The 26878-nt window shown below is 40.3% G+C and overlaps 3 protein-coding genes across 4 annotated transcripts; 2 read left to right on the top strand and 1 right to left on the bottom strand.

The window, feature by feature from the left end:
* The first annotated feature begins 758 nt into the window (after positions 1-758).
* galk2 (galactokinase 2) lies at positions 759-6212 on the top strand. The gene is made up of 10 exons (XM_035157651.2): positions 759-915; positions 1016-1104; positions 1898-2021; positions 2357-2450; positions 2580-2723; positions 2851-2949; positions 3137-3289; positions 3560-3770; positions 4374-4575; positions 5528-6212. Exons 1-10 carry the CDS (start codon positions 866-868, stop codon positions 5730-5732), a joined length of 1371 nt encoding a protein of 456 aa, XP_035013542.2. The 5' UTR covers positions 759-865; the 3' UTR covers positions 5733-6212.
* On the bottom strand, positions 5945-18915 carry atp8b4 (ATPase phospholipid transporting 8B4). Its single transcript, XM_035157648.2, has 27 exons — positions 18885-18915; positions 17226-17284; positions 17023-17136; positions 16837-16935; positions 16686-16747; positions 16498-16570; positions 16173-16243; positions 15918-15997; positions 15609-15767; positions 15377-15465; positions 14434-14630; positions 13887-14095; positions 13531-13574; positions 13276-13441; positions 12987-13175; positions 12461-12576; positions 12085-12249; positions 11889-12000; positions 11708-11813; positions 10930-11068; positions 10328-10511; positions 9574-9797; positions 9395-9478; positions 8756-9001; positions 8528-8666; positions 8317-8447; positions 5945-7643 (listed from the first exon to the last, which is right to left on the bottom strand). Exons 1-27 carry the CDS (start codon positions 18913-18915, stop codon positions 7314-7316), a joined length of 3618 nt encoding a protein of 1205 aa, XP_035013539.2. The 3' UTR covers positions 5945-7313.
* A 1842-nt stretch (positions 18916-20757) lies between these two features.
* On the top strand, positions 20758-26397 carry sqor (sulfide quinone oxidoreductase). Of its 2 annotated transcripts, XM_035156760.2 has the most exons (10): positions 20758-20911; positions 21414-21612; positions 21755-21925; positions 22075-22128; positions 22221-22415; positions 22507-22716; positions 22965-23148; positions 25046-25113; positions 25220-25398; positions 25503-26397. In XM_035156760.2, the coding sequence occupies exons 2-10, from the start codon at positions 21415-21417 to the stop codon at positions 25558-25560; spliced, it is 1317 nt and encodes a 438-aa protein (XP_035012651.1). In that variant the 5' UTR covers positions 20758-20911; position 21414; the 3' UTR covers positions 25561-26397. The 2 variants fall into 2 exon arrangements, with proteins under 2 accessions (XP_035012651.1, XP_035012652.1); XM_035156761.2 differs by lacking the exons at positions 25046-25113; positions 25220-25398; positions 25503-26397 and adding an exon at positions 23740-25029.
* The last annotated feature ends 481 nt before the right edge of the window (positions 26398-26878 follow it).

Raw genomic sequence — 26878 nt, 5'->3', positions numbered from 1 at the left:
AGTCGCGCGCATTAGCAGCGGCAAACCAGCACACGATTCTACGAAGGTTACCTAGTCTCCATGGTAACAACGTTTTGTAGTTGTGGGTAATGAAGTCACTGCATTTACTTACTTTGATAAACAGTTAATCAATATTATTATCCCCCCATATTTGACGTCATATTTTCATAATTTAAAACATTTGATTTGTTTGATCCTTTTTTTTCAAAGATGTTTTTTTTCCCTTATCTTCTTATAACTTTAGGAACATACAGATATTCAGCTACAGGCTAATAAAACGGTGCGTTATTGTACGATTCATTTTGAACATTAATATTGTACAATATGAAAGTAATGTTCAACACTGACTTTGAGATCTTTACAACACAGTCAAATCTGTACAAAATTATAAAATCAAGAAAAAATGGACAGAGAACAACTTTATTTTACAAAGGTGTACATTTACAATTATTAATGATAAGTGCTCAGCAGAGAAAATGTCCAGCTGACAGTACAGTTGAATAAACAATCATATACAGAACACAATATTAGTTAGAAAAATAAATCATTATATACATAGGTTATGTCAAAAATTATACATAACGTGAATGTAAAGGAGAGAAAAGAAAAGAAAACTCGGGGGAATAGCTTTTCCTTTTGCTCATTGAAAAGTTGATCGTACACTTGGACAGTTACGTTACTTTCATAGAGTCTGCGTGTTGTAGACTCTGCTGCTGAGCTCAGCTGGTTCTCGTCTGCTGCGGTTCAACATCCGGGATCCTCTTGTGACAGTCAGCTGACCACCACCACCAGGATGTGCCAACAGCTCTGAGCTCTGCTGTGCGACGACCGGAGCTCCGCTGATCGTCACTGTAAAAGTGTAGAAATGGCAACAAACCCGCCGAAGTTAAAGACCAAGCTGGCCGGAAACGAAAGGTGAGTGTTAGTGCTCATTGTGCGAGATGCAGAGGAAGAAAAGTGTGTCTGAAAAGTCGTTGATCAGCTGATTTGTGTTTGTGTCGTTCTTCCCATTCAGGCTGCAAAACCTGAAGAATACCTTTGAAAAGAAATATGGAGAATCTCCTCTCTTCTATGCATATGCACCAGGAAGAGTGAACCTGATAGGTAACTTCTGTTTGTATAGTTTGTTAGTTGTACAGTTGTATAGGATTGAATAGGGTTAGACAGATGTAGCCTTTTAGTCAATGAGGACTCGTATGCTTATTTTAACATGGTGTTATTTATAAGTTAGAATTAATGGCTTTATTAATATTCAAGGAGTTGGTTAATAATGATTGTAATTATTATTTTAAGGCCTTAAACAATATAATTAATTTAAGTTTTACAGATCGTTACAAATGTATGAAGTCTGCATCTGTAAATGCTCATAAAGAAGAAACTCAATGTATTTGTCTGGTCAGACTGTATTTGAGTGGAGCTTTCTGATGAATCAAAAGATAATAATAAAAACAAAGCAAGTGTCTTACTGAAGCAGTTCAGGGAATTTTACGATCTGACACCAGTTTGATTTAATTGTATGGATCTGATCTATGAACAATGAATGAATGACTTTATTGATTTCACCATTATTTACTAATTATTGACCTATTTTAAAAGTTTCCCTCATTAGAAAGTTTCCCTTTGATGTAGTGACCCTCCCAGACCACAGCTACATGTGAGCAGCTGGTTGGCTCCTAAGATCTGCAATGAAATACTTTTTTACTCTCTGTAATTTCAAGGAATTTAATATGTTCTATACTGTGTCAGAGCATTTAGTTTGCTCCAAGAAACCATCTGAGGGAAATGTAGTTTTATAATCAAATGTATTGATATTGGCTATTGCCAGCTTTGGTCTAGACATATTCATACTAGTTGTAAACATATCAATATTTATCCTCATCTATTTCATGTTTAACAGGAGAGCACATTGATTACTGTGGCTACTCTGTGCTTCCAATGGCCATTGAACAGAATATCCTCACTGCAGTGTCAGTGAACAGTTCAGGGACGATCCAGCTGGCCAACATGAATCCTCAATTCAAGTAAGACTTAAACACTCATCATTCAGACCAGTGCTGAACTTTTACATGAAGCCGTCAGTTTTGAAGTGTTATTTAAAATCGAAGTCAGCAGTAAATTGCTAATAGCTCCTGCTACTTCAGTTGTGCACCTTAGGGCAGAGATTGTATTCACTATAGCTACCTTCAGTCTATGTTTGGAAGTCGCAGGTAAACAGCTGCAGGGACGTCTATTTTTTGCACCACTACGCGTTGGAAATGGCTTCAGAATCTCTCAAGTGACATTTTTGTTGGTTAGCTATATAATCCTCCTCATGAGCATTGTTATCAGTAAATGCTTGTTGTTTCTCACTGTGCAGGGATTTCACTGTGTCGTGTTTAGAGGACATCGCCATAGACAGGGACAATCCAAAGTGGTATTATTATTTTCTCTGTGGAGTTAAAGCTATCCAGGTAAGACATATTTTATTCTTCTGACTCTTATAATGAAGAATCTAGTAGCACAGTAATAAAATGACAGTTTATCGTGATACTTTTTGTTCTGTTTTACAACTAACCCTCCTGCTGTGTTTGTCTGAGCAGGAGAAGTGTGGGATCACTCTCTCTGGGATGTCGTGTGTGGTTGATGGAACCGTTCCTCCGAGCTCTGGTCTGTCCAGCTCCAGTGCCTTAGTTTGTTGTGCCGGGCTTGTAACAATGGAGGCAAATCAGAAATCCCTCTCTAAGGTAAAATGCTTTAACTTTGAATCCTTTCATTTCATAACACTACATGTCTACATGGTAAAAAAAATATTTGTTCATTTCTGAAAAAAGTGGATTTCTAATTCAAAACGAACATCTGTATTTTCTTTAGTTGGTTCTTGCTGAGATATGTGCCAAGTGTGAGTGCTACATTGGCACAGAGGGAGGAGGCATGGACCAGTCCATCTCATTCCTGGCTGAGGAAGGAACCGTACGTTGCTTCTCTTTAAGTGCATGTTGTCAAACAAGTAATGCAAGTTGATCGCAATCATTATTTCATCCACACCATTGATATTTACAATATAACCATGTTTGAGGTACAAAGGCCCTGCCATATAAGTAGTGACTTGAACGTAGTTTGTTTTATTAGTTTTAAAACTTTTTCAATGGTCTGTCAGGCAAAACTGATAGAGTTCCAGCCTCTGCGGGCCACTGATGTCAAGCTCCCAGATGGCGCCGTGTTTGTGATCTCCAACTGCTGCAAGGAGATGAACAAAGCTGCTTCCTCTCACTACAACATCCGTGTGGTGGAGTGTCGCATCGCCACAAAGGTACAGTGATCCAGACCACTGGTTCTCAGCCTGACTCTGGGACGGGTCTATGTGAAAGGGGACAAATACATTTTACATTTGAAGTTTATTATCATGTCTCTATATTCCGATTTTTCTCAATTTGTTTGTTGTTGATGCTTAAAATCTGTAGGTGTGAATATCAATCTAGTTAAAGTGCAGAGAATAGGGGTAATTTGTGAACATCAACCAGCTTGTACGTGAGTAAAAATGTGGTTTTGATCCAAAATGTCCCGGCTGGTGTGACCTCAGATGCTGGCGCAGGCGCGGGGTCTGGACCCGAGCAAACTGCTGAAGCTGTCTGAGGCTCAGAAGGAGCTGCGAGCCTCCCTGGAGGAGATGCTGGCCCTGGTGGACGAGGTGCTGCATCCTGAGCCGTACACCCGAGAGGAGATCTGCAAGGTGCTGCACATCACGTCTGAGCAGTTCACCACAGAGCTGCTGAGCGCTAACACTCTGCATAGTGAGTAACAGCACTCAGGAACATCTGTGTACTTTTTGATTCAGAACTAAATCATATTTAATGTTGGAAGAATTGGTTGATTAGTAGATTTAGAAATGATCTCCCTGTGTTTGCCTGGGTTTTCTCCGGGTACAGACACTACACTTAAGTTAACTAGGTGTGAATGTGAGTGTGAAAGGTTGTTTGTCTCTATATCTTGGCCCTGTGAAACACTGGGGACCTAACCCTCACCCAATGTCAGGGAGCATTGGCTCCAGCTAACTCCGTGACCCTCAAAGGATAAATGGTATAGAGAATAGATGGATAGATAATCAATGGCAATTTTGACGATTGGTGAGTTTATTGAGGTCAGTTATCAAAAAATCTAAATTAACTTTCCAATTTCCAAAAATGAGCTCTTTCATTGTGAGGATGTTTTTTGTTTGTTTTGGGCTTCTGGTAACTTGTAAAAGATATTTTTCATTATTTTACACATTTTATAGGCTAAAAAACGATCTTTATCACGATCAGTAATTGAAATTATAGATAATCGCAGACTTTATTTTATCAACATTAAAGTGAGTGACATTTCTGTACATCGGTATTGTGATATCTCTGTTTCAGTGACGCACTTTAAGCTGCACCAGCGAGCCAAGCATGTGTACGGTGAAGCAGCGCGGGTGCTGCAGTTCAAGGCCGTGTGCGACTCTGAACCTGCTGAGTCCGTACAGCTGCTGGGAGACCTGATGAACCAGAGCCATGCGAGCTGCAGAGACCTGTACGAGTGCAGCTGCCCTGAACTGGATCAGCTGGTCGGCATCTGTCTGTGAGTACAGACCAAAACTCTCTGCAGTCATTGATCTCACAGATTTACAATCGGGACACAAGATGAAATGAGACATTAGCTGATCGACCTTTAGAGGTTTAGCTAATAAAAAGCAGCTCTTTATCTGGAAGTAGCTGCTTCAGTCTCCGGTCATGTTATTGTGAATGTGGCTCACTTGTTGCATCCCAATACAGAGTGTGAGCCGCGGTTGGGAGACTCCGGCCTCTAGGCTGCAAAACAATTTTTTAATACGAAAGAATAAACTCAGAAATGCAAAAACCACATAATGACAGCAATGACCACCACGTCTGTCTATCATTCTGTCTTGTCAAAAACCACGGAACTGATTTCCATGACATTTTGCGGAGGGATGACCCAAGAAATAACTGATTATAATTTGGATCTGGATCAATGGGAAGACCCAGACAAAATATAGGTATAAATATAGGCACTGTAAATATGGTCTCCATGGCAACATTCTCACTCTGGCTCAAAATTAGCTAGAAAAGCTTCAAGCATGGCTTCCCATTACTGTGGACTTTTCTTGTTGCAGAGTCCTGTTTGTATAATTACTCTCACTGCCAGAGGGGAAGACAAAACTAATGATGATCAGCCTCAGCTCTATTTTGTATTTAGTGCTAATAAGCAGATGTGATCACAATGAACTCAGATGATGAACATTAAAGTGTGAAAAACTTGGAGGAACATGTGTGTGGACATCTTATCTTCTGTATATTTAGTGTTGGCTGGTCGGTATTAAATATAGCTGTGTCTGTCTGCTGTGCACAGTGGATTCATAATTTTTTTTTATCTTGCTGTCTTTATCGTGCTCTCTCCATGTTTCTGTCACATTCGCATTCTTCCAAAATTTGTGATCACATCATCAACGGTATAATTGGCTGGCTCCATGAAATCGTGTAACACAGCTTTTTCGTGTTTCTCTCGGTTACAGGAAGTCGGGGGCTGTGGGCTCCCGGCTGACGGGGGCAGGCTGGGGCGGCTGTGCCGTATCCATGGTTCCCAATGAGAAGGTGGAGTCTTTCTTACACGCTGTTCGAGAGGCTTACTACCTTCCCGATCCACGCAGAGCAGCGATGGAAAAACAAAGTTTGTTTGTGACAAAGCCGGGCGGAGGAGCTGCAGTTTTCCTGGAGTGAAGTGGATCATACTAAAGCTGTTTGTACAGCGATGAATAAGTTTCAAATACACAGCTCCAGGGAAATGAATGCCTCTTTTACCCCCTGTTTTCTTACACTTGAGGTGAAGGCACTTGCAAATATAAAGATCATACAAAATGTAAACCTAAATTGGTGTTTCATTTGACTGCTTTGTGGATAATCTGGAAATGAATGGGCCAAAAATGAACTTCACTGGTGCAATATTTTTAATTTAGGGAACAATGCTTTTTTTAAATCATAAATGTTCGACTCTTTGTAATGATTTTCTATCACTGTCTCATTGTTGGCATCAGAATGTTTTCTTATAAAGAGAAACAGATGTCAAATAAAACAACAATAACATGTTTAATTTGTGCTTTATAAAATCCATTCAGTCGTCTTTTCTTAACATGTGAGGGATCAACATTATGTAGTTAACATGAAGATGTAAAAACATGAAGATTAAACATGATGAATATTTTCAGGCTTTACATGTGCATCATTGGAACAGCATTACTCAGCCATGTTTCTTCAGCTGTTGTGATGGTGAAGTTGGTGAAGATGGTGTGTGAGCCTTTGGGGAAATGTAGAATGAAAAGTCCTGATGACAGGATCACGCTCGTCCGCCCTTGAGCTTCTTCACGCAATCATTTTTTTAGAGTGACACAGTGATGGTGGAGGCTCGGTGGTCTAAGGCACATTCTCCTGTACTGTACTGAATGTGAGACTTAGGGGCCATGTATAGGGGTATGTGCTCTACTGAGTGATATTCTAGTTTGTTCATTAGAACCAAATTGAAAATAAAAATCATATTTGGAATTTGATAATGCAAAAACTGCAATGAAAGAAAACCTTGTTTTAATGAGGGATTTTGAGAAGATGTCAGAAATACAAGGCACAGCACATTGAATACAGCTCAGAATGATTCTCCCACGTCCTTGTCCACAAATGCTGTACGTTTTATGAATCGTACAGCATTTGAGATCATAGTTTGTTCAATGGCGTATGAATGTGCGAAATATGGAGTCAGTAAAATGTAACCAGAGATTTAGATCCGTAGCTAATTTGTGCTTATCACTATATTCACACAAACCTCTGTCTTGGTAGGTTGAGGTGAAAGTTTCAACGCATATGGCTTTACAGACTGAAGTCTATTAGTAAACTTTGTTTTTGCTTGTGTTATCTTTGTATTACAACTTTGGTTAATAGCAACTAAATGTTTATCTCAAGGTGCTGAAATGTGCCATTGATATAATATAGAAAAAACTCCAACTGCTTAAAGATCAAATAGGATCAGTTAATGCAGGATGACCTTGGCAACACATTGCCTTCAATTATTCTGAAGCTGCTGTTGTCAGACCAGATTTGATAAATTAATTGTGCTTTGCTCGATACAGTTTAGAAACGTATCTGTTTAAATTGGCCTTTCACATTCAAGAGTCCGCATGACTCACACTGATACAAAATGAGGTACATGTGAGTTGTTGGATTCGAGTATAAACTCACTCACACCTTGTGCTTGGTCTGTGGGATCCCTTTGTTTATGGTATCCTATAGTTTAGTGTTCATTGGCGGTGGAGCTCAGTGTGTGTGTGCTGATGCTGTTACAGAGTCTGTAACGTTCTGTGGCTCTTCTCCGGGGGCTTCTGTGCTTTCATCAGGGATGCAGGAGACTTCGTTCTTTCTCTTTAACATATTTTCTATCCAGTTGGAGCTGTGCTGTGTTCTTTCAGCGGAGCGAGCGGTAGACGCCCTGCTCGTCCTCATGTTCTTGCCTGAGGTTATCAGCTCTCCGTAACCCTGCTGGTGGGAGAAGGCATAAGCAGAGCGGCGGGAGCTCGTCCTGCGACTTTGCCTCAGGTTGTGCTCCTGAGGCCCCTGCCTCTTTCTGGACTGTTGTTGGTGACGAACCTGTTGAAATACAGCAGTGGTGGAAGTACTTAGATACAAACCAATACCACAATGTAAGAATATTACATTACAATCATTCTGCAATTCTTGATTTTAAAATCCTATTTAACTAATCTTGCAAAATGTTATTAAAGAGTAGAAATAATTATTCTGCAGAAAAAATGCCGTAATGACTGATGAATGTTCATCCTGTTACATCAATGTGTAAGCAGTGTTTTACTCTTGTAGCTGGTCGAGATGGAGCTAATCTTTCTTCATACAGTTAAATGCTTAAGCTCCGTGTTTTTCAATCCAGTGATTTTCAATCTGAATGGGTGAATTGGAAAAACTGTACTGTAAAGAGTGGTCATCAAGACCAGAAAAGTCCTAAATAAATACAGACCATTACTATTTACCATGAGATGATAAACGGATTAGTAAGAAAAGTTTCCGGTTGTGTATTTATTATTTTGACTTTCCTCTAATCTTTGGTTTTATGCCTGCGACCGGAGACTTATGTTTCCAGGTTGTTAGTCTGTCCATTCCTTTCTTGTGAACATGAAACCTCAAGGACACCTTTCTTCAATTTTCGTACAAACGTTCAGTTTGACTCAAGGATGAATTGATTTGAATTTGGAGGTCAAAGGTCACTGTGACCTCATGAAACCCATCATATGCATAAAAGTTACTGCACCTTATCTGTTAGAGTTGGGAAGAGGTCTATTCTCAGGAAGCTGACGACTAACCCCGGCACCACACACACAACAGTGGTTAGCAGAATGACCAACCATACGCTCTTCTCTGACAGACAGTTACTGGCCGTGCCTGAGGAGAAATTTATTTGTACTCAATATCCATGCATCAGCTTTTATTATCTCACATGTATCACAATGAACCAAACATACCTACGAATGGGAAATGACTGGGAAAGATGCCGAACATGCCGTTGCTTTGCATCGCGAATAAAATGACAAAGTACAGGGTCAGACTCCCCCATATGAAGAAGTGATTGACAGCTGTCCAGTAGTGTGTGTCAAGTCCAATCTAAAAACAGACACATGCGTCATAAACACAATTAAAGTCTTGATCTTATTATAATCAGGGCAACTTTTTGTTTCTATTTATAGCTGTACCTGAACACTCACGACTATAACCAAGGATGTTGCTATGGTGACAGCAAAAGCTTGTTGGTCAGAAAGGTGGGAGCCGTCCTCTTTCACCAGGACAGAGAAGGCTCCGTAGGGAATAAAGAAAAGCAGGAAGGACGTGCACATCCCATGCAGCGTGCACAGGAAAAACTGACGCTTGTTGAAGAGGAGGTTCTGTTGGCCGGGTCTGTACAGGCTCGGGTAGCAAAGGCTAATGTGGTCGTTTACGTCCTTTAGAAAATAATGACAGCGTGAGTGTTATGTTTTTTAAATTTTAATTATAGATATTTGATATCGTGGTGAGGGTGAAAGTGACATGTTGAGGTTGGTTAGTGCTTGGAGAAAAAGGCACAGGAGGTAATAAGAATATACAGTGTTGTACTTTGATATGAGTTTGGGTGGATAAGGTTAGAGGTTCAAGTCAAATGTAAGAATTATTGTGGTTCATTAATCATGGCACAGTAAAAGAGGTCGACAGTTATAAAATATTCATGACTCGGCAGTATCTTGAAAATAAAAATACAAATAAAAGTTGGCAAGAGGGTTTGCCATTGGAGACTTCTGAAAAAAAGACTTCTAATTTATTAATGACGTTGATGATGTATTACCCTCATATATTCTTACCTGATCAAAAAGTCCCATTGCCAATACTGGCAGAGATGTGTAGATTATATTGAAGAGGGTTATGAACCACTGGTCATACACAGTCTGTGGAAAGAACACAGTGACGGTACAGTTCAACATAAAAAATCCAGAAACATTCAGAGCAGAAAGGCCTCATGATGTATTCACCATATTCTCACCTGAGCTGAGAAACCACAGAAGAAACCGTACCAGAAGTGGACCAGCGTGAAGGCAAAGTTCTTGTAGAAGAAGTAACACAGGAAATGACACATGCGAAAGTAGGACCAGCGTCCGTGCACCAGCAGGAGCCGCCGGAGGTACCGAAACTGAGCGAAGGAGTAATCTGACGCCAGAGCGGCCTGCATCCCCTCCTGACCACTGATGCCGACACCGATGTGAGCAGCTTAGGCACAGATACACAAAGCATGGTTCACCAACACTAGAAAGTAAAACATTGAACATCATTGATCGTTGAAATATTGAATTATTCGTTTTAAAAAGGTGTAACCTGTGATTCTAAAGATTGAAATTGGCTGATACACTTTTCCATCTGTTACTAAAACACTTCAAATATAGATGTGACTACATGTATTATATTCATAAGGTTAAAATAAACTGTACATTGTCCTATTGCTCGCCCAGAAAGGTCAGGTTCAGCTTAGGAAGAGTGCACCTGAATCTGACACAATAAATGCAACAATACTCCTATTCCTAATTAAATCATTTTTAAGTTAGGGGAATTTGTGTCTATTGAAGGAGTTTTTGGCTGCAATCTTTGTTTGGATTAAGAATCACAGCATGAAAATGGTCTTGCTGTGTGCAACAGTAAAACACTGGAGGCAGAGACTGGGGCTCCACTTCATGCCGCTGCTCCTGTTCAGGCTGTGTCAGTGTCAGACTCAATCATTAAAAGTGATCGATCCCGATATTTACTCTTGATCATGCTGACGTCATTGGCTCCGTCTCCTATGGCCAGGGTGACGGCCCTCTTGTGCCTCTTCACCAGCTCCACCACCTGAGCTTTCTGCATCGGAGTGACGCGGCAGCAGATGACGGTTTTACACAAACAGGCCAAGTCCAACAGGACGTGCTCCAGCTGTGGCTCCAGAGCATGAGCCTGCAGGGAGAACACACACTCATCATACTTGTAAAACCTGTCATTACCATCCTATAACATCAACCCCCTGTAGAGGCAACTCCAAGCAGAAGCTGCTGAATGCATCACTTCCATCGAGCTGTTGTGCGACATGCACACTGCTCAAAGCGCGGCGAGGGAGCAGCTCCTCTGAGGGAATGGATGTTAATGAAAACCTGTAATAGCGTCGTGGGCCCTCAGCAGCACAGCAGCTCTCTGCTCATTACAGACTTAGCTCCGTCAGCAGATGCAGAGATGCACGACTCAGCAGACAGCAACACAAACAACTGTTTAATTGAGTAAAACCTGCAAGCTAAAAACAAGCATGGAGAAAACAAGCACAATTCTCACAAAGAAGAGGGTTTTCATTTCACTAATGTAACACATTTGAGTATCTTACCAAACTGTGTCCATTGATGACCAAGGCGTACTCTGCTATAATGGTTTCTTCTAACACAGAGTCTGCAAACACGTCCGACTTCTCAACGTCTCCTGCACTGCCAACTCGACTCAGGCCGAGGATGTGCTCCTTCGCACTTCTGACAAGAGAGAAGAGCAGGTGACCATGCAGGTCCAAAACTCTGAGACCACCCTCCACGGCTGTTTCACTGAACTTTAGGGGACCCAGGCAAAAGGGACCAGGGGAAAACCTCCCCCACAAACATAATTACAATCTTCAAACAATTCTTTTATTATCAAAATTATAAACAGAGTGCAGACAGTGAACACACATATAAATAATAGTAAAGTTAAATTGAAAACCTCCACCACCATTCCAGGCACTTACACATGCATTAAGCCCCCGTTCAGCTAAGTACAGATCACCCAGGTGCATCCTGAGATCTGATCCAGTCCACATTGGGAAGTGGTCTGGGACGACAGGCTTTACACTGCGTGAACATATGAGGGACCACGAGCTGACGTCCACTTTACACTTCTCAGTGTCCATTTGTTGGTTTGCCCCTGCCACCCTCCCATTTTTGGGCCCTTCTGTAAATCTTCTTTATTTAAAAAAAATCATGCACGCTTGGACTTGATAAAATATGTTACTCTTAGGCAAAGATATTTCAAAGATTTTAGACACCAAGATTGTCCACCACAGGGGCCATAAACCCAGTGGCCTATCAGATTTCCTGCTGTGTCATCAGAGGTGAAAGGATAAATGTATAATGTGTCACCTGAGCTGCTGCTGCACCTCCAGCAGAGTGTGGCCAGACATGACAAACACCTCGTTCATGTCGTCTCGCAGCATGTTGCAGGAGTAGCCGATGTTCATCGCAGTCTCTGGAACATCACACACGGTATATATCAGAGCTGGGTAAGCAGGTAGTAAAGTTTTATGGTCAATAAGATAATTACCTAGTTTGTCTCCTGTGAGGACCCAGATCTTGATGCCGGCCAGATTTAGACAGGCGATTGTTTCTGGGACTCCTTCCTGTAGCTTGTCCTCTATTGCTGTGGCTCCTAGAAGCTTCAACCAGAACAGCAGTCAGTCTGCAGACACTAAATGAGTTCGACCGGTTCATAGATGTAAAGGAGAAGTTGTCGATTTTACCTTCAAGCCCTGCTCGATCTCCTCGTAGAGAACCGCCAGCTGATCCTCCCGGTTCTCAATCACTGTGCTGGCGAACACAAGCTTCTCCATCCAAACTTCAAATTCCTTTTCATCTAGGTCTTTGTAGGCCAGAGCTAATGTCCGGAGGCCTTCTCCGCCAAATTCCTGCAGGGGGAAGAAAAGTCTCAAAATCCTGTGTGCAACTAAATAAAGCATAATAATGTATGTAATTATAATATAACTACAGTATAACTGTGGCAGACGACATGTCATTGTACAATTTAAAATCTACAATTTCTGAAATGAGTAAATACAGATGCATAGTGCATATTGCATAGTGTCACTGAGTAATGCTGTCCATCCAAACAGCACTCACACTGAGATGCTCTGAGGTTGTGCACATGAGGTCTTCACTGGATGGATCCAGGCGGTCGAAGATAACAGTGTCGGCTCCTTTGGAGTAAAGTTTAATTTGGCCTTGTGGATTTCTCACTGTAAAACACAGGAAGAGAACAAACTACATTAGTTAAGAAATCAGATCTTATTACCATACAAACAACAAAGAATAACCCTGAGATAAAAGACTGAAACTGTTATTTGAAAATTAGGATCGATTACTGACCACTGTACCACTGTCTGGTAAGGCTTTATAAACTGTAATTAATGGCTCTATTAATGGTTTATAAATCATTTTACCAATGCCAGAGGTCAAAAAGTTCACCACATAATAAAGCCATTAATCACTGCTTTATAAACCTTTTGTAAATTATGCCTTATCAAAAAGTCATAGCAAAATAAAGATGCTAGAAATAAGAAGTGGGATTCATTTCATTTTCCTGATTATTAATCTGCATGAAAAGATACATGAACTAGAACATTGCTGTTAAAAGTGAAGACCTAACCAATGACACTCATTCTCTTGCGCACGTTGTTGAAGTCCAGTATGGCCAGCAGCTGGTAGGTGACGGCCCGCCCCATCTCACACAGAGTGATGGTCTCTGGGGTTCGAGCCCGGAAGACAAACCCAAAGTTTCGTGCCGCGGTGACCAGAGCTCCCTCATCCGGAGACTGGGCCTGGTACACTAGATGTCCTTCATGTTAACAGAAACATCGTTCAGAAAGCACCTTAATAAACTGAGGGGCTACGGGCTATTATTACTTCTACGACTCCTGTGTGTGTTTGTGTTTTACCTTCGGTCTTCTCCTCTGGCATCACCGTGTGGCACAAAGCCAGCAGCCTGAAGAACTCCTGCACGGCAGGATCCTCCAGTTTTACAGCTTCCACCAGGCTGCTGTCATAAAACTTAAACCTTCTGTCACATAGAGGGTTGAAGGAAAAGTCCACACAAGCTGTTTTCTGAGGGGACATTCTCACCATCAGCATGGATGTTAGAAAATGAATATAGTATCAGAGAGTTAGTAAATTAGCTACTTTAACTTACTTACCTCTGTATTTTCCATCTTTTGGTCAAATTCATCATAAACATCACCTACAAGGGGGAAAAAATGCTGTGATGAAACTGTCCTCTAAAAGTAACTGGATACAGTTGCTATAAGGTGTGGTGTCTCATGATGTGATATATTTTTAGATATCAGCCAGCCAATGTGGTCTTCTAGAGGTCTGATGGAGATGTCTCCACTTAAAACAGCAAATAAAATGGAAAATTCCAAGTAAATGGAATTAAAACAGAATTATGCTCTAATATTTGAGTTAATTACTTCTTAATCTAAAAGTAAGCCAATCATATACATTTTCAAACAGTAATATACAAGTTATTTAAGAGGATCACAGAGCTCCGTACCATACGTCTGTCCATTAATGGAGCACTTGCTGAACAGCATGATGTTTTGGGTGAGGGTGCCGGTCTTGTCGGAGAAGATGAACTGCACCTGGCCCAGCTCCTCGTTCAGGCTGGTGGTGCGAGCTACAGCTGCAGTGTTCGTCTGACCGTGGTACATTCTCTTGTCCCAGTTGATGAAGTAACTGTGACCGAGCCGCAGGACCTCCACACTGAAGGAAAGGTCATACAGCTCATTGTATAATACAACTTATACATGTTTATTTTTTCAAAATAAGATGTCCCCTGCTTGATCAAAGTGACCATAGAGCTCGAGCATGAACCGTGATGACATCTTTATTGAGATTGACTGAAGAACAGTTCATCCAGAAAACATCACAGTTGACACTGCACGTCCTCAGACCATCAGCTACTCACCCACCAAGTCGATCGGATGAGCGGTTATTGGGAAAATTATAATTAACACACACAGACAGAGAGAGATTCCTCCATTTATGAGTAGAATGAAATGTAAGACTTTTGCAGACAGGTGCATGTTCTTTGACTGTACCTGACATACAGTGAGATGGGCACAACAGTGTTGAGGATGATGATGTAGGACCAGAAGGTGAGGAAGCCAGAAAAAACAGCGCTGCTCTGAAACTCCGTCCAAGGCAAGAACACCTGGAACCTTCTGCCTATCCGACTCTCCCAGATCGTGTTTCCAATGGCCAAAATAACTCCCATGCAAATGAGGAAGGCAAAGATCTGAAATACAGAATCAGCGTTTAATGTTGATATCGAAGGTTTTCTTTAATAGAGGTGACTATCATAACAATTGTGCTAGACTCTCAGTACACAGACACTTGTCTGAAGTGCTTTTCCTCAGGACTGAGTGGATGTACACACTACGCTTGACTGACCCTCATTCTCTGATTTGTGTTGTTGTGCCCACTCTTATGGGACAACTTACTCTTACTATAAATGACCTCACATAACTGAGCTGAGGTCTAATTAACCAGAACACATGCAAGCACATGTGCAGGTGGGCTGAGCCTTTAAAGGAGACATCATTTTTAATATGGGTTGCTAGTTGAAAATGTTTACGTGCTCCAGTGTTCAGGAAACAAAACACTTTCCTCAGACTGTCCATCGCTGGAGCTCCTCTTTTCAGCCTCTGTCTGAAAAGCTTGGTTTTTGCTACCGTCTCTTTAAGACCCACCTCCCAATAAAGCTCAGTCTGCTCTGATTGGCCCGTTGGCTCAGTTTGTTGTCATTGGTCAACTGCTTCAACCACTTGTAAGAAATGTCAGCCTCCGTTCTTGCTTTACCTGACATTTTTAGGGGTGAGTGCAAGACTAGACACAATGTGCTATTGTGCAAATACATCACAGTGATGCAAAAGTATAGGCTGTGTGACTGACGCAGCATTTCAGCAGCTTCAGACCACCCCTTTTGATTAATTGGAAAAATATAGTGTCTACATTTCCACGAATAAGCAAACTGCGGCTCACCCAAAGAACCAGAGTGTTCATGAGTTTGTCAATACTTGTTCTCTTAAATTTAGTTCTTCCACAGTTCTGCATCAGTTTGGTTTGCAGCCCTGTTGAATAAAGAGGAAAAATCATCAGTGATGAAAGAGTCTGAGCAACAGGAGGGTTCATGGGAAAGTCAGAGAGAGAAATACACAGGAAAAACAGACAAGGCTCATGGATGTGGTGAATGAAAAACATTTAAATATCTTACCAGCAAAGATCACCATTCCAAAGCAGCACTCAGTGTTTCTGAGTACACAGCCTCGCAGCAGCATCCTGTCATTATCCAGAGGGTATTTATTGTCTCTCCAGCATAATGTTCCGATGAATTTATCCAGCCTGTTGTTCGGTGGCTCACAAATAACTTCTCCTGAAAACCACAGTTAAAAGAGTTCCAGAGAACAACAGACAACAACATGCATTACTGAAAATGAACATACTTAATCATACAACAATAATATGTCATATATGCACATACAGCAAACATGTACATGAATAAATATTCCAAACATCATCTCACCATCAAAGTCCATCAGCTTTGAAATATCTCCCAAGTCTGAGGTGACGGTCAAGGCCTGACGAACTTTCAGATTTGTCTCTCTGTGAAGGGAAAAGTGGAAAATAGAAAATTCTTCTAATGTGAAATATAAATGTAGAACTCAAACAGTTACAGCCGCATTTTTGACATTTCTCATATTCTCACAGTTGCCATCGTCACACTATAGTGTATCATGTTTGCTAGTTTTACTTAAAAAAAAGCCAGTACAGCACTTACCCATCTAGCTCTGCCGTCTCAATGTAACACAGTCCATTGGGCTCACTGCTACAGAGGAGGAGGATGTCGGCCTGAGTGTTAAACCAATATGAAACACTAATGAGAAAATGCAAAAAATCGTTCACCACTGAACTTGAAAGAGCAGCAGCCTCTGGATCCTCCAATATTTATTCCCTTCATTATATACCGACATAAAGACGCAGAAATGAAACTACTCCAATAAATTGTTTCACAGATTGAAAAAGGAAATTCGACACTCTCAATGTATGAGCAGCATCTAATTGGTATCACTGCACACAATAGCACAATAGCACAATTTACTCACAGCAACAAACTGATTATTCTCTAGTTTGATGATGTCCCCCACTCGAACGTTCATCCATTTCTCATTCTGCAAACTTGGGAACAAAAAGCACAAGAACTTACAATTATACTCATAAAATGTCATTGAGAATAAAAACTATACGATCATTTGTGCAGGTTATTTGATTTTCAGCAGTTACACTTTCATACCTTCCCCTGATGAGAACCTGAGACTGACGGTTGTTGACTTGCTGGTCGCTCTTATGTCGGAACTGAAATTAAAGGAGTAAAATGAGCATGGGAGATAAAGGAGGAGAGTTTAGAAGAGCTTACAAACACAAACTGATCTGGATGAACTAACGTAGTCGTCTGTGGCGTCCTTCACAGCTGTGATTAGCAGCACCAGCAACAAAGGCACGATGGTCGTGAACCAGGACAGGGAGGATATCATTGGAATAAGCTATGTGAAAGGAAAATCTGAGGTTAGTCATTGGATAAATCAATATGTGGAAGCAGAGTTTCTGCTCACAGAGACAGTTTCTCTTACCTGCAGTATCAACAGCACTATGAAGTAAGCATTGGCCACTCTCTGCAGCTGCTCAAACAAGTTGAGGGGCAAGAAGGTGAAGATGTTGTACTTTGACGTTTTGATGTGATTGTCCTGAATAATGACACATTTAGAAAAAAACACAGATCAGCCTGAGCTTGTGGATGATGCAAATGAAAAGCGATGTTGCGATGTTTACTTACAGCGTATGAGAACTTGTCAATGTAGTCCCGTGCATTGGCTTTCACGTGGCGTTCCCTCTCTACATACAGAGAAAGAACCTTTGTTAATGTGAGGAACCCTGCATGTTTCCTGCTATGACGAGTCAACACGTCTGCTGGGACAGAGGTTGTTCATGTTTCAAGTTGTATGTTCATCCTTTCACATGATCTGTTGCAGTTTCTGTGTCTCCCTCATGTCCTCAGGTACGTATTACTTTAGACAGAGTTTTATTAAAGGCCAATCTCTCATACAGGACAACAACAGACCAAATTTAAAGAGAGATTATCGTCATCGTCATCGTCATCATCATCTCATCATCATCATCATCATCATCATCATCATCATCATCATCATCATCATCATCATCAATATCATCATCATCATCATCATCATCATCGTCATCACTACTTTCTGATATCAGACGCCTCATCAAAGAGAAGCCTCAAGTGTTAGTTTTAATGAGCTTCACAATATTGTATGTTGTAATTTGGGGCCATACAACTTAAGTTGAATTAAATTGGATTAAATTATAACTTATAAAAGACTGTTAGTCATTTAATGGCATTCAGTAATATTTCATAATATTTCATAAACTTCATACAGTTTGTTGTCACAATTTGGTCCCACTTCTCTGTGAATGTAAGAGGCTACTTCTATTGTTTACTACTAGGGTTCTTTCACACAGTATCACTCATATCATATCATACAACATTTAAAATGGGCATATTTGTGTCTACAGCATGATAAATAAATATGATTGATCTATACCCTCTAAAATGGCAGATGGAACCAGCCTGAGCCTGCACTGAAGACTTCATCCACACTTAAAGCTTTGGCATTCATCTCATGGCTCATACGTCAAGGTGATGCATTAAGAGTCATTGTCATGCTCGACCATGCTTTTTAAACAGTCCCAAGAGGAAGCATATTAAATGATGAAACCATTAACTCAGCGCTAGATCAGTTGTTTCCAAACGACCTTAAATCATTGTTGAATTATGCATAATAGACATGCAGAGATGCTGCAACAGGATAGAGCCTCCAACAGAACAGACTGCCCTCATTCTCCTATCAGTTACTATGACAATCAATTATTTAAAAAAGGCTTTTGTTGTTTGAAGGCTTCACTCTGCTTAAGCATTTGATTAGAAGATGCATCAATGCAATGTTGTTTTTCTAATAAAGCACAAAGTGATTAAGTTTTCTGATTCCTGAAGGAGTTTTACTTCTTTACAAGAGACTTCTACAGACTTTTGAGTAAGCCTGCAAGTCCGAACAGCACTGGGATTCATGCAGCGGCGAAATTATTCACAATTGCCTCAGGAAATAGTTCAGACCACTGAGACTCAACGTTGATACAGTAACAATAATAACAATAATTTTAACAAATGTGAACAACTTATTAATGTAAAACCAGATTTATTGTTCCTAACTTATTTTACATCATTGAAGAAAACTTCTACTTCTACTGCTACTTCTCTATGCATTAACTGAATATTGCAATATGTTGTTTATCTATTGGTGTAGCATTTAATATAGGCTACAGTAAAGGACCTGCTCCTTCTTGGAAAAAAAAAATAAAAGAATGATTTTACTTTGTTGAATAAATGAAATGAAAATGAATAGAGAATGTGTCTTACCAACAAGAGTATTTCTCCTCCAGAATGCCATCTTATCCTGGGACCTCCTGCTCCTTGCCCTAAAAGACACAATAACCATCTATCTGACTGCATAAAATAATAAAAAGTGTGGTACTGAGCATTCTACAGAGGAGCACCAGTGGAGTGGATGTGTTGGAGGAGGAACGAGTCAGTAATAATCTGAGGCAATAGGAAGCAAAGTGGTGTCTGGTTTCTTTTGTCTTGAGACAAGCTCCAGCAGCAGATAAATTCCCAGTAAGCTGTCTCCTTAGTGAAAAGTCCCAAGTACAAACATCCCTCAAACTTGATGTAGAGTTCAGTCATTTTTTAAAGAGATGGCTCTCTTTGTGTTTGGTTATATCATGGTAATGTTTCTGAAGTCTGCCTCCATTTCTCCTTTCCTTGTATAAGTTTGTCACAGGCGCATCCTTGTGTTTCCTCCATGTATCCTCTGATTCACCTGCATTTATTCCAAGCATCACATTGTGGAGAATTCTCCTCAAAAAGCGCTGTGTCCTCCCCCTGAATCAAAATCACCAGCCGTGGATGGAGTCATGTAAACGGTTTAGAGAAGAAGCGAGAGAGAAAGAAAGAAAGAGAGAGAGAGAGAGAGAGAGAGAGAGAGAGAGAGAGAGAGAGAGAGAGAGAGAGAGAGAAAGAGAGAGGGGGGACGGAAAATGGTGCAGGAAGACACCAGCGTCTCAGGCTGGAGCTGTGTGTGTGTGTGTGTGTGTGTGTGTGTGTGTGTGTGTGTGTGTGTGTGTGTGTGTGTGTGTGTGTGTGTGTGTGTGTGTGTGTGTGTGTAGCAGCAGGGGACTGTCAGATTGGACTTGACCACTGTTGTTATTTTGGGAAAATTGTATTCTTATTCTTATTCTTATTTTTTATTTCATTTTATATAGTGGTAGTAGTAGAAGTATTATAATAATAAATAAATGAATAAATAATAATAATGATAACACATAGTATTAGAGTATGGTATTTATCTAGCACTTTTCAAGATGAAGCACAACATACAGAAACACAGCACTGAGGTATAATGATAAATGTACAAGTATAATGCTGTTATGAATAAAATGTATCAAAATAAAGCTTGGTTAAAAAGATACATATAGTATAAAATATGCTACATTAAGGCAGGGGAAATTAAGTAAAGTAATTTGCAAGGTGCAATGCAAATATATAAGATAATCTCATATGAAGTGAATATGTACTGTATTTCTGTAAATTTCTGTAAAGGCTCATATGAATATATAAAACTATCCAGAAATGAATCCAAAACATCTGGGATACGAAGGTCACCCTTTTGCACATTAGGATCCAGAGTCTGCACAGTAGCGATTGGGGGACGAAGCCACAGTCAGTACACCAGCTCAATCAATCACTTTCAGCTGTCAATCATGACATGACAGTTTCTATAGCTTCAATTAACTCATTAAAACCAACATTACCAGGACAATTAACAGTTGAACATATGCCAGAAACCATGTTTGAGTTATTTGTAATGTACTTTTTAATTTCGGTCCATGTCCCATCCACCAACATAGAGGAGGCCGGCTTTATAACCTATACTGCAGCCGGCCACCAGGCGGTGATTAAGACACTTTGGATTCCCTTTTGGGAAGCAGTCATGCCATCCATCTGATCTATGGGTTGTCCCTCTGAACTACATTTCCCAGGGTGCTCGGTAACACACCCTACAAGCTTGAAGACATGAGTTGTCAAGAAGAAAAAAAGAAAGAAAGAAAGAAAGAGTGAAACAGGTGATATGTTTTATTTTTATAGCTGGGATGTATTTCAATCTGAAGCTTTCGATTGGCCAGATAGTGTAGGGGGCGTGGCCGAGGCTGTGAACTACACTTACCGACATAACTCGTTTCCTTCACTCCTCCAGTTCCAGGAAGTTCACTCCGGGTTGAAGTGTCTGCAGACGGTGACAGTCCCTGCTCACTGTTGACAGGAAGCAGGCTGGACTCACTCTGCAGCCTCCCGACAGGATTGTGACTGAACCTGCACGAGGAGACGAGGTAGGTGTCAGACAAGTGGCCTCTGTCGACGTCTCCGTCCTAAACTCTACCTGAATATCTATTTAAAGCTGTCTACGCATGTGACGCAGGCTCGGTGTGTTTATTACGCAGCGTGCAGAAGTAAAAGTAGACTTGGATCCATAACGTCTCATTCAAGTTAAAGGTTTTTTAAGTGTTTGTTTAACAACTTGTTTTAAAAAAGGTCAATATAAAGAAGTCTTTTCCTACAAATAGTCAGTAGTACTTTTATTGTGATAGTCCTTGGCATCAAACTCATCTTCCCCTTATCAGCACATGACAGATGACTAGATATAAAGGTGTGTGCTGAATGTCACACGGTTATTACTTAATCATAAAGTCACTTATCTACAATAGTGAAAACCAGTAATTTCCTTTGTTGAGCATAAACCAGTAAGTTCAGTCTGTTGACTCTTCAGCTCACAGACAAATATATCAGATTGGTTGCCAACCAGCATGACTTGCATTTGTTGTTTGGACACAGAATGGCTGCTCTGGGTCGTCTGAGGCAGTGCCACTCCACTGCCAACGCCATCTCTAACTTTCACACCAGCAGCCGGGCCTCTGCCAAGGAGCACCACAAAATGCTTGTGCTCGGGGGAGGCAGCGGGGGCATCACAATGAGTGCCCGGATGAAGAGGATGATGGGAGCTGGGAACGTCGCCGTCATAGAGCCCAGCGAGGCAAGGATCCACTAGTTTGTGCCCCAGACCATAATACAAACTGTGATGTATAAAACTTTGCTTTCATATGTCCTGCAGAAAACATAATACTATCTTCTGTCATACCAAACTGTTAAAGTCTTTCTTTTCATTTTGTTCTCAGATGCACTACTATCAGCCAATATGGACCCTGGTCGGTGCCGGTGCAAAATCTATAGCCTCGTCCGGTCGACCCACTGCCAGCGTTATGCCTTCTGGAGTGAAGTGGGTGAAATCTAAAGTTCAGGAAATAAACCCAGAAACAAATACTGTCCGCACAGAGGATGGAACTGAAGTATGTTTGCTTTAGGGAACTATAACAATGACTGTGTACACATTGAAGTTATAAAATTTGTCAATGATCATCTACTGGCTTTTTGCACTGAGCGGCCGATTGAATTTGAAGCTGAAGCCGACCATCTAGCCCTGTCTTTCACATTGCAGATCTCCTATGAGTATTTGATTGTGGCTCTTGGATTACAACTGCATTACGAGAAGGTGAATTAATGCTTTCGGTCTTTTGCAGCTTTATATACAGTAATTACAACTGCACTTATGTCCCAGGAAACTTATGGTTTTCTTAAACACAGATCAAAGGACTACCAGAGGGGTTTGACTATCCAAAGATTGGGTCAAACTACTCAGTGCAAACTGTGGACAAAACATGGAGAGCTCTGCAGAACTTCACCGAGGGCAACGCTGTGTTTTCTTTCCCAGATACTCCTGTGAAATGTGCCGGAGCGCCACAGAAGATCATGTACCTAACAGATGCCTATCTCAGGAAGGTACTTGCATTTCGGGATGTAACAATAATTTGGTTTATTTTCCCTGATCTCTCAGATTTCGTCAAGATTTCTTTTTATGTTTATTTTCAAGACAGGAAAAAGGGCCAAGGCCAATATAATATACAACACATCGCTCCCTGTGCTGTTTGGCGTCAAGAAGTATGCTGACTCGTTGTGGGAGATTGTGAAAAGCCGTGACATACACGTGAACCTGAGGCAGAACCTGATTGAAGTGCGGGCAGACAAACAGGAAGCTGTGTTTGAAAACCTTGACAAACCCGGAGAAACAAATGTCATTGAGGTATTTGTGTTACTGTACCTCCTCATTATCTTTAAATATGGTGTTGTATAGACTACTTACCTCTGTGGTTTGTCATTTGCTTTCTATTTAAATCCTGAAATAATAATGCAGTGTTTTTGTCTGTATAGTGTCTGTATGGTATCAACATACTAGTTTATCTTTTGTTTCAATTTGCACCTAAATACATGACAAATTAGGAGAAGAGACCAGAGTAGTAACCCTTGACCTTCGCTGTTCTTCTTCATCAGTATGAAATGCTTCACGTCACACCACCAATGGGACCCAACTTGGTGATTAAAGGCAGTCCACTGGCCGATGTGGCCGGCTGGTTGGACGTCAACAAAGACACTCTCCAACATAATACGTATCCAAATGTGTTTGGGATCGGAGACTGTACCAGCCTGCCCACGTCCAAAACTGCTGCCGCTGTCGGTAAGTGATGATTCAGTCACAAGTGTGAACATTGCAGCAACACATTACTGGAAAGTACACTGTTGCTGCGTACTGTTAGTCATGTTTTATCTACCGTTAACTGCCGGTTTATTTTGTAATTTGATGGTTATTGTGTTCCACGGGTGAATTACACAACCAACTATTTACACACGACTGTAAAAGAGTGCACCACACCCTGTGACACTTGTAATGTAGAGATTGACCGACTCTCCCACCTCATCAGTCTCAAGTTCACTTTGTGTTTAACACAGTGGTTTAACAGATTAGTATGTTAAGATACCGATTCAAGTTTTTAGTGTAAGCAAGGTAACATGCTGAACATTACTACTTAACTAATGTCCTAACAAAGGTAGTTTTCATTGTTGTATTTCAGTGAGCTCACTACAGATGTGATCTCTTTTTGTTGGCTACTGATGAGGACTGAAGATTATTGTACAAACAACTTTGTTTTAAACATAACCTTGCTTTCAGACATGAACTCCGGAAAATGTCTGGAAAATTGGGTCCGGACATTTTCTGGAGATTGTTGTTACAAACTCCGCTGCAGAAATCACATGTTTTTGTTTACAGCACATCGATGCTGGCTGTTATCTCCAAAAGCTCACGAATCTCGTTGTCTTTCCAAGATGACATCTCCAGTGGTGTCTTCTACGCAAATGGCACCAGATATATTTGTATTATTTTTTTATTTTTTTCACTTATGCCTCTGTAACGGGCATCAGCATGCTCACTCACTCGCTGTGAATTTTCCCAACATTTTCCTGCTGTATTCTCACATGGGCTGCTCGGACATTTTACATGGGGGGCGTGCAGGAAAACTTCCAGAAAATGTCCAGAGAAACTGACTCTGACATTTCCCTTTTCACATACAGCCCCACTAGTATGATTTTGAGGAATAATAATAAGTAGTAGCTTTTCTCTCTGGTGTGGAATCAACATTATGGCGGTCTAAAGCTGCTGTCATGTGAGCAGAATAATAACAAGGAATTATAGTAGTGTGGCTCCGTCCTTTTATTGAAGAGCCCACTAAAACTACAGTCAAAGCATCTAGTTGACGCTTACTTCCAAACAAATGACACTCCAGATACTTTGTTGGAAAATCTCGATTGAAACGTTCTTCTTATAGTGGAAACTAAACAGATGAAATTAGTTCACTAATCTATTAAAGATCAGTGGATTGGAGTATGAGCATGCTTGAAGACTATTGTGCTCCTCACTCTTTATCTTCAACAAAAAAAAAATAAACAAGCAGAGTTAGCACATTAACCCTTCAGCCAATCAAAGGCCAGGACTGTCTACACTCCCAATAGGTCCCAGTCAAGCCACGGGCTGCAATTATTTTGTGGAACTGTCTATTCTTATCAAATGAAGCGTTTTAGAAAACAAATATTTCACTAACAAATTACTTTTCTTTTCCCATTACTCTCCTTTATGTCCCAACTACCTGCACAGAGCTGGTGAATCTGAATTTTGCTTTCATCCACCATAGACGTGAAATGAGCTGCAAGACAGTACTAAACATGGAATCATTCCCCTCCCTTGACATGTTCCAAAATCTTTTAAAACAGTTTTCATACAACAATGTCATTGCACGTAAAATGTGTTTTCCATAATTCATTTTTGCCATTGATTCCTGCATGCTTCCATGTCTGTGGTGTATTTGAATCTGTCCGTTTTAGTGTGTTATTATGTGTTATCTCTCCCTGCTTGTATTCATCTATGAAACTTTTTATTTCATTGCTGCTCATCTTGACCAGGACTCCCTGTATCCCAATGGGACCATCCTGGTTAAATAAAGGATACATTTAATTTTAAAAGTTCCCTCAAGCAAACATTTATAGATTTTTTTTCTCTAAAATTTTTCTCTCATTTGTAGCTGCGCAGTCAGCCATCCTGAACAGAACCATCAGCAAAGTACTGAAAAATGAGAAGCCAGATAGGAAGGTGAAGTGGCAGATAAACATCAACTTTGAACTGTTTTATAACTTCCCTGTTGGAAGTGTCTCTGTTACAAAATCTGCAAATACATGATCAGTGATCTTGTTTACAGTATGATGGCTACACGTCATGTCCGCTGGTTACGAGCTACAACACCGTCATCCTGGCAGAGTTTGACTACAACGGACAACCACTGGAAACGTTCCCCATCAACCAGGCCAAAGAAAGACGATCAATGTACCACATGAAAGCTGATTTAATGCCTCATCTCTATTGGCACGGCCTTCTCAGGTATTTATACACTGTGGTTGAGCAATAACGTGCTGATAGCTTGTAGCACTGAATCATTCCAACAAATTTACTACTTCTCTCTTCATTTCTCTCTCTTCTCTAAGGGGCCTGTGGGGTGGACCTGGACCATACAGGAAACTCTTTCATCTCGGGATGAAATGAAACTTAATTATCAGTTTACATGTTCAGAGTTACATTTCATTATATGACATTTCTAGTGTGAAAAAAAAGCATGAAATTCATAATACCTTAATGGATAAATAGTGATTTAAGTGTAATCCAACTATGAAGTTAGCAATGTCTGACACTTATAAACCCACTAATGATTATATTGATGTAAAAACTTAAATTGTTAATGAAAAATTATAAATATATACTCAGTATAGTTTTAACCTTGTACTTTATGGTGTTTTAAATCGCATATTATAACAACAATATCGATATTGATATATTGCATAAGGCTTTGCTTTTCTGTAATAATAATTTCAGTCTCAGATAATTATTGTGACACTCACTGATTTTTCTTCAGCTATTTTTCTGCACAACTGATGCAGAAAGATGCTTAGGAAGCAAATGTTTCTTTCAGTTTATTTATGTTATAGCCGACTGGTTGATTGATTGAATACCACTGTCCTTGTTTGAAGCATCAAAATTCATCAGTGAAACAGGGTTCAAATCAACTAATTTATTCATGCAAACCACAGGAATATTGCCCAGCTGCTGACTTTGATTTTTGGTTGGACTTTTGATTAATTCATTATCATATAGTTCATTATTGTTTTTATACTGCTTTCCAGGCAGCCAGTTTGTTTCAGGGTCATGAAATTCACCTTGCAGAGCCTAGAACTTAATTGACATTTTGTTTTATTAAAGGATTGTTGTTAGTTGTGTGTTGTTTGCAAGACGATGCCGCTACAGTATGTGTTTCAGAAAATCCATGTCGCCACTGAGCTATGACGGCGGACACACAAATTAAAACTTCACTTTTTACACCATGAACCAGGGGCCATCTTTTTTTTTTAAATAAACAAACAAGTCACTTACTCACAATACTATTATAGAGCTTTTATTTTGAAAATTTGTGAACTTGGGTCCAGAGATCGTCAATTGCTTAACAGACCTCTGAAATATCTGACGTTTCAATTTAGGAAAAAATAACAGCTCAGTGAATCATTCAAACTTATACCTAAACCTGTAACATAGCAAATTCAGCTTCATTTTATGAAAAACATCACTGCAGATAAACTAGGTAGGATGAACGCAAAGTTTTCTAAATTCACTCTACACCATAGACTGTTTATAAAAAGCTCTGCACAAAGTGTCCAGCACACAAACAATAACAAAATGACGTATATTCACACAAAGAGACGGGCAAGTTTAAGTGAAATTTGAAAAGGTCTTTGCCACACTAATGTTAAAACTAATGATAACGATCTGAGTTAGAAAAAAAAATGAATGAATGAAATAAAACAACAGATCA

The sequence above is a fragment of the Hippoglossus stenolepis genome, chromosome 5 (genome assembly GCF_022539355.2).
Source record: "Hippoglossus stenolepis isolate QCI-W04-F060 chromosome 5, HSTE1.2, whole genome shotgun sequence".
In the NCBI taxonomy this organism is placed as follows: domain Eukaryota; kingdom Metazoa; phylum Chordata; class Actinopteri; order Pleuronectiformes; family Pleuronectidae; genus Hippoglossus; species Hippoglossus stenolepis.
Note: the sequence above shows the minus strand (reverse complement) of the source record. Positions and strands in the feature narration are given on the sequence as shown.